The following is an 8,691-nucleotide window of genomic DNA, read 5'->3' as shown; positions in this document are numbered from 1 at the left end:
TCATACTTTGGGGTCAAATTTACCCTTACTGTCATACTTTGGGGTCAAATTTACCCCTCTACTTTGAAAAATTGGTTAAATATACCCTTTGTCATACCTTGAGGCCAAATTTACCCTCAGTTTCATACTTTAGGGCCATATTTACCCTCATGGTTGAGAAACTTTTCACTTTTAACCTTCCTTTAACAGAAAAGCCCAAATCAATGTTAAATTCTCCCATTTTTAAAAATAAATCACATCCTAATCTAACTTGGTCGATCTGACCCACAAAAATATACAAACAAATATACCCCTCCTTTAGTTCTGTTGGTCAAATTTTTTCAACGATCAAAATACTTCTCTTTCAACGTGCAACACTGGTAGGTAGTTTACAAATGAACAAAACGTAAATGAAATGGGATAACGGAGAAGCATGAAACAAGAGAAAAAGTCTATTACAAACTTTGCTCTTATTCGATTAAGTTCAAATTTTAAATTTTGATATGCAATTCTATGTGCATCAAAATTCTAGAACCAGTGAATAAATTTTTTGAGTAAATGACATGATAAAAAAATTGTATAAATCTAAATTGCATATAAATATATATGAATGAAGAGATGTCCGATTGACACATAAGGAGACCTCTTAACTCAATCAACCAGAGAAATATTCAATGGGCCTAATCAATTGCATTAGTTTGTCAAGTGCCATTTTTCATGAGCTTTGCACTGACGCAGATCCACGAACTGAGAAAGGAATATATTTCTTTGTGTTTGCACTGATGCAAATAAATTTTTCATGAGCTGTGCCTAATAAATATTTAGTGGCTTAATCTCGTTGAAAAATTAGTCAACAGAATTGAAGGGGATATTTTTATTATTTGTGTCTTTTTTGTGGCTCGAGTCAGATCAGACGAATTAGATTAAGGTGTATTTTAATTTTAAAAAATGGGGTATTTAACGTTCATCTGAGCTTTTCTATTTAAAAAGTGTACATATGAAATGTTTCTTACAACGAGGATAAATTTGACTTCAAAGTATGACATCAAGGGTAAATTTAACCCCAAAGAGTAACGAAAGGTATATTTAGCCAATTTCTAAAGTAGGGGGTAAATTTGGCCCCAAAATATGACACAAAGGGTAAATTTGACTACAAAGTATGACGAAGGGTATATTTAGCTAATTTTGTAAAATAGAGGGGGTAAAGTTGACCCTTTTTCCTATATATATATATATATATATATATATATATATATATATATATATATATAAACACCACCTTCTTCATACCCCCCACCCCCATTTCTTCATCTTCTTCATACCCCCTACCCCCATTTTCTATCTTTTTCTTCTACCCCCACCCCCATCCCACCCCTACCATAATTTTTACTCTCCAAACATCAATCATCATCTTCCTTAAACCTTTTCTTCAACCTTCTAAAACATTCCTCTAATGAAAAATGGGTTTTCAAATTCGATATGGAAGAACCCGAATCATGACCCGAAATTCATATTTCTCTCTTTTTAGAGCAGAAAATCTCACATTCTTTTCGCTTATTCCTCATCAATCAATCACAATTAGCCAAAACTTACTTTAGTTACAGTGATTTAGCTAAGTTATTTGAAGAATCCCGTGGTGGAAGAAAGAAAATTTCAACCTTCTACAAATCTGAACATATAGGTGTGATTCGAAGGATGTGGCCGTCAATGGTGGTCGTTGGTAGAATTAATATTGTAATTTTGAGGTCCGCCAATGGTGATGTTAATTGCGGTGGTGGTGTTAATTTTTTGCATATATTTTTTTGTGGGTTTGTTTTAATCGTTTTTCAATGAGTTTTGTCGAAATATGTCGGAATGAAGAATTTTGAATTAGGACATGGTGATGTTATTGCATCATTATTTCTTGAATTGGTGGTTTGATGAAGGAATGACTATTGGTAATATGCTTTAAATTTGAAGAAAATAGAAAATGGAGGAGAGGGGAGAGGTGGGGTGGTTTGAAGAAAATAGAAAGGGGGGCTGCATTTCAGGGTAGGAGGTGGGGCGGGCGGGCGGGCTGGGTGGGGGGTTGCTAAGAAGAAAGAAAATAGGGGTGGGGGTGCCTTTTTATATTATATATATATATATATAAATAAATAAAATAGTAAATATATATTTTTTAAAAAAAAACATTTAAAAATAATGTGTGGGGTATTAATTTTTTTTAGAAAAATCGAATTTATTACGTGACTCCGACGTAGCATTGACATGACGTTGGTGTGTAAGCGAGTGTAACACACTCTCCGTTGTAAGAGTGATATTCAGTTTTGAGGGATGAAAATAATTCACTTTAAAGATGTTAAGGGAGTAAATAAACAAAAATTAAGTTTAAGTGCTAAAGTGAATTTAGAGACAAGTTCACGAGGGAAAAATGTATTTTCTCTATTTGAAATTAGAAGAATTACAACACATATTTTTTTTCTTTATACTTTTTAAATAATTAAATAACAATTTAAAATATTAAATTACTCTCGTCTGATTTAACTATAAAGATTAGTGACTTTACTCTCCAAAAAGGTAACATGACAACTAACATAGGACGGAGAGAATAGTTTTGATTTTTTAAAATTAAAATTCTACATCAAATTCACACAAAAAAATTAGATAATTTAATACTCCGAATCAATCTCTCATAAAGTGGTACAGAGTGTAAAATTGAAAAGTATCTTGTGAAAAAGGTAACATTGCTAGTGGGAAAAAAATAACAGTAATGTGAAAAAGACAAAGCTCACCAGCTGTGAATGAATACTTTATCTTGAAGCAAAGCCAACAATGGCCCCATGGACGCACCATCTTCATTACGGACAAAGAATTTACCAACTCCAGACAGACCATAAACCCTTTTCATAGCTCCATTTTTCTCCTCAATGACGGAGCAATCGAGCAACGAATAACTAGCCAGGACATAAAGCATCCGGTCCAGCATGGTGGCCGCGTCAGGGTTCTTACAATCAGGAATGTGTGAAACAATTTCTAAAGCAGATAGTTTAGTAGTCTTATCTTTTGCGAGTATCTCAAAGACGTCCAGCTGGATCGTCGAGTGCAACACGAAGGGGAGCACTGACGATGACAAGAGCTGCATGGCGTAAGTACAATTGCGCTCTTCTTCGGATTGTGTTGGTAATTGGATATTTGAAGTGGATCCCATAGCTAAAATTTTAGAGATAAAACAAGAATTAGCTAAGAGTAATGTTTTTTAAGAGTGGTATGTTAGGCCTTACAATGAGATTAGTGCACCCTTTTATAAGTACAAAAAATTGTCGATTTGTCAAGAATGGGTAATCATTGATTTCTTGGTGGGAGTTTGGTTTTATTGGTGCGTCTGGTTCTTATTGTTTTCTTTTTTCAAATGCATAGTGGCATTCTATGTGTAGGTTGGTTGAAGTCTGTCTTATAATAACTTTGTCTTATGTAGTTTAATTAATTAATTTGTTATAGTATTATTGAAAGTTGTGGAAATACCCATCCCACAAATGTAAGATGAGGATATGTATAATAGATTATTGTGGTTCGGTCTTTTTGTGAATTTCATGCAGAGTTTTAGTGTATCAGATTGTATTTTTTTAATATTATTGCAAGGAATGGGACTTGCATTCCACATCAATTAAATTGAGAAGTTATATGGGACTTATATAGTATTGAACTCTCTCGCCTCAATAACTAACTTCTGAAGTTTGACTCTCCTAAGTTTGTACCATAATTTATGCTCTGTACATATGTATGACAAACAAACTATGTACTTCCTCCGTCTCAAGTTATGTGTCGTCATTTTCTTTTTAATTCGTTCCAAAATAAGTGTCGTCTTTTTTTATTTGGCAACTTTTTAAAAATACAATTACATTTCTACCCTTATTGGTCCCATTTAATTAAAAAAAATATTAACATATTTTTATATAAAGAATAATTTGATAAACATTATCAAATCTTTTCTTACTTTTTAAACTTTATACCTGATTAAATAATAATACATAAAATGAGACGGAAGGAGTAATACATTTCGCTATCCCCTATGGGTCATTTCTCCGTATAATAATGTGGTTGATCATCCAAAAAGATGAGGTAAGCATCATTGGTCAGGTCAGATCATGTCAACTTTTAGCTGACCATCTATCTGTTGGACATGGAATCTTCACTTTTTTTTAGATAAGATTTCTATATATAAAAAATGTTAAATCATCTATAGACTTCAAATTTATTTTAAAACTTTACGTGGATCGTTCAACTAAGATCTGTACTTATCAAGCTTTTAAATCAATAGAATTTGATTCAATCAGGTTTTTTTTTATTTATATGACACTCCACATATTGTCCACTCACTAGAGGCGTGTAAGAAATATTTTTTTGAACAATTAACGAATGAAAACGTGTCAAATGACACTGAAGGCCCACAAATTATTTTAATAAAGTAAATTTTTTTTAAAAAAAGACTCCCCCACCCACCCAATCCGATATTCCCATCCCCTCTTCATCTTCTTTCCCACTTTTTTTCCTTATTTTTTTTTCTTAAACTTAATTTATCTTCCATTTATTTTACTTTTCTTTTTTTTTTTGTTTTTAGTTTTGAATTTATTTTTGAATTCGATTTGAATTTTTTTATTCTTAGTTCGATCTTATTCTTAATTCTTTTCCACTATTAGTTTGCCCGAAAAAATGAAGCTTTACCGAAAAAAATGAAACTTTGTCGGAAAAAAAAATAAAACTTTGTCAAAAAAATAAAACTTTACCGGAAAAATATAAATTCATTTTTTTCCACAAATCAACAAAAATATAAATTTAATTCAATTTACAAAATTATAAATTTAATTCAACAAAATTGTAAAGAAGAGGAGGGTGGGGGGCAGGGGCGGGGTAGGGGGTAGGGGTTTATTTAAAAAAATATATAATTTTTTTAATTATAATTTAATTAGTTATGAAATATTTTTTAATTAATTTTGAATTTAATGCCAAGTGTCATCGTTTAATTCGTCGTTTGTGCCACGTCATGCGAGTGTAACACACTCTCTATGTACCTTTTGCTGATCATTGTATAAAAAAGACCCAATTGGATTAAAATTTGAGTTAAGGGCCTGATAGGTACAGGTCTTAATTGAGGGGTCTAAGTGAATTTTCGAAACAAGTTTGAGAGTTTGTCGATAACTTAAGCCTATATAAAAACTACAAAAAAGATAGTATTAAAAATCACAAATAATTAGCAGTTAAAATTATTTAAAAGACATAAAAATATGAAAGACCAAAGAAAACTCATTCGATTCTTTAGATAGTAAATGTGGCAAGGACATAAGGTATATATTACATAAAGATTCGACAGAATACATCGTCAGACCCCTCAACTTGGCATTATCTTTCACTTTGGCACCTCAAGTGAACATTGTTTATTTTTGGCACCTCAAATAGCGTACAAGTGTGTCATTTTGACACTTTTTACTGAATTGGCAAGGTGTGTGTATTACACCTCCATGAAGGCACGTTAAAGCCCTTTTTTGGTTGATGTGGTGCCCAAGTTGGCCCGCCAACAATATATTAACTCACCTCTATTAATTTATATCTTTAATTTTCTACACTTTTATCTATTATTTTTGTCAATCTTAAGTTTTTTTAATGGTAAAAATTATTGGGAGAGATTTAAAAATTAAATATACATTTATGAGTTTGTCTTCCCAAAAAAAGTATATTAACTCACTCCATTAATTTATACTTCTTTCACATTTTTATCTACCATTTTTGACAATCTTAAATTTATTTAATGATAAAAATTATTGAGAGAAATTTATATACGCATTTAGGGGTTTGTGAAGATTAGATAATAAACACCATTTTTTTAATCACTAAGGGCAAAATTAGTGACGAAAAACTAAAAATCAAGCAACATCAATGAAGAAAACTGAAAATCGAACAAAATTGATGAAGAAAAATCGATAAATAAAGCTAAATCTGTGAAGAAAAATTGAAATCAAACAAAATCAATAAAAAAAGAACTAAAATTGAAGCAAAATCGATGAAGCAAATCTGAAAAATGAAGCTAAATTCACGAAGAAAATCTAAAAATCAAGCAAAATTAGTGAAGAAAAATTGAAAATCGATGAAAAAATAAGAAATAAAGCTAAATCCGTGAAGCATGATTGATTGTTGTTCATGGTGAAGATCATTTAATGGGGAGGGGGGAGTGTTTGTAGAAGAGGGACGGGGGGGGTGGAGGGTTTGAAGAAGAAGACTGGTAGGGTGGGGCGGGTGGGGGTGGCGGGTGGGTGGAGTGTTTGAAGAAGAAGGTTGGTGGGGTAGGTAGGTTAGGGGAGGAGGTATTTTTTATTTAAATTAATTATTTATAAATTATCTGAGTATTTTTATATTTAAATTAATTATTTATAAATTATTTGAGTATTTTTATATTTAAATTAATTATTTATAAATTATTTGGATAAAAATGACACATGTCCGCATTTTATTCGTCACTTTCCATCTCATTGGAGAGTGTAGCACACACACATAATATTATTTTGCTGATTCAGCAAAACGTGTCAAAGTGACACACTTGAAGTAGTTATTTTTCTCTAAAATATAGACCTTTAGGCCTTATGAGGCAGGAGTTAAAGAAAAGTCGTATAAAGAAATAACAATTATCTAGTTTTTCGATCAATATGGAATGCTTAATACCTCCCCCCTCCCGCTTGGCGCGTCTATTGCTAGACTTTTGGAGCCTCCTTCTCTCGCAGGTCTGTTGTTCAATGTATGAAGTGTGAATAATATAATATGAAAGCTTATAAATAGTGTTATCTCATTTTTCAGTTTTCAATTGCATTGTTGCTCCTGTGAGTTGTTGTGACTTGTGAGTTGAAGCCTCAATAGTTCTCTTCTTCTCTTTTTCATAATTTAATTTACTTTTGGACTGGAAAATTATGTGCCCGTTTGGTAAAGTTAGTGAACTAACATGTGGGAATTAGTTGGTTTGCTGGCTGCTTTACTGAACAAGACAATTGTAAAGCATTTTCTTCATTGTTTCCTCATATTATAATTAATATAATATGTCTTATCCACCAAACCAGCATAGTAACATATAATTAGTTGATTTACTAAACACTGCAGGTTAATAACGACGCTAGGAATTTCATTAAAGATGTACAAAATTTGATATATATATACATATATATTACCTCACTCTTAATAATAAAGGGTGATAAGCAGGCAGCTGTTCGACATGTCTGCTTGTGTTGCCTGTTTCACCTACTTCAATCATAATTTTACTATTTCATTTCTAATTAATTATTATAAGTCATTAAGTATTAAAAAATTAATGATATTTAATTTAAAAAATAGAAATATAATGATAAGTTAAAAAAAGATAAAGTGAAAATAAAATAAGGGTAAAGGGTCAAATATACCCCTTAACTTTGCGAAAAGGTCCAAATATACCCTCCGTTATAAGTTTGGTCCAAATATGCCCTCGCTGTGAAAGTTTAGGAGAAAATATACCCCTAAACTTTGCGAAAAGGTCCAAATATACCTTTTGTTACAAGTTTGGCCCAAATATGCCCTCGTTGTTAAAGTTTAGGAGCAAATATACCCCTTAACCTTGCGAAAAGGTCCAAATATACCCTCCGTTATAACCCATAACCCGATCCACCAATTTAGACCAACCTATAACCCGACCTATCAATTGGAACAACCCATAACCCGACCCAAATTTTGTTTTCCATCATTGAGGGCCCTTTTTCCAGCAACAGAACAATATCTCTAGTAGTCATCTAAACAAGGATCATTCTTTCTGTCTATCTAGCCTTCGGAGGAGAAATTATGAATCTGTTCCGTGAACCTAATAGTGTAACTTGAGGCATCAAATTTATATATTAAAGTGATTCTACTCTACCCCTCGAGAAGTTTGTTGTCAAAATTATCGATATTACTTCCAAAGATTGAAACAAGGCCTATTTCGAATATGACAATCTATTTTTTGGGGTTTGTCTCTCTTAGGAGCTGAAACAACTGGAGAAGCCATGACCCTGATTCTTCCACATTTTATAACTATTTTGAAATATTTCAGTAGATTAGAGTCCTTCGCGATAAAATCAAACAAAATAGAAACAAACCAAAGTTTGAAAAATGCAATATCAACACAATATTTGAAGTAGAACACACTGGTAATAAGAAAAATGCAACATTAACATAATATTTGAAGAGTCATTGAACTGATGAAATATTTAGATAACATTATAAGATTAAAATTTTGATAAAAAAATTTGGGTTGGTCCAAATTGGTGGGTTGGGTTATAGGTTGTAACAGAGGGTATATTTGGACCTTTTCGCAAAGTTAAGGGGTATATTTGCTCCTAAACTTTAACAACGAGGGCAAATTTGAACCAAACTTGTAACGGGAGGTATATTTGGACCTTTTTGCAAAGTTTAGGGGTATATTTGCTCCTAAACTTTAACAGCGAGGGCATATTTTGGTCAAATTCGTAACGGAGGGTATATTTGGACCTTTATGCAAAGTTAAGGGGTATATTTGACCCTTTTTTCATAAAATAATAAATTAACTCTTGATGGTTTGTGCTATCTTCTTCAGTTACTTCAATCATAATTTTACTATATCATCCCTAATTAATTCTTATAAGTCATTTAAGTATTAATAAATTAATAATATTTAATAAAAAATAAATTAGACACAAAATGATAAATTAA

At 31.7% G+C, this 8,691-nt stretch overlaps 1 protein-coding gene across 1 annotated transcript in view; it reads right to left on the bottom strand.

The window, feature by feature from the left end:
• Window positions 1-3,616, bottom strand: part of LOC107845577 (caffeic acid 3-O-methyltransferase 1) — a 10,888-nt gene extending 7,272 nt beyond the window's left edge. Inside the window, exon 1 of the mRNA XM_016689990.2 lies at window positions 2,751-3,616. Coding sequence (XP_016545476.1) covers window positions 2,751-3,166 — 416 coding nt within the window. The 5' untranslated portion in view covers window positions 3,167-3,616. The remainder of the gene's footprint in view (window positions 1-2,750) is intronic.
• Window positions 3,617-8,691: the final 5,075 nt, after the last annotated feature.

Source organism: Capsicum annuum, chromosome 10 (assembly GCF_002878395.1).
Source record: "Capsicum annuum cultivar UCD-10X-F1 chromosome 10, UCD10Xv1.1, whole genome shotgun sequence".
Lineage (NCBI taxonomy): Eukaryota > Viridiplantae > Streptophyta > Magnoliopsida > Solanales > Solanaceae > Capsicum > Capsicum annuum.
This window is presented reverse-complemented; position numbering and strand designations above follow the sequence as displayed.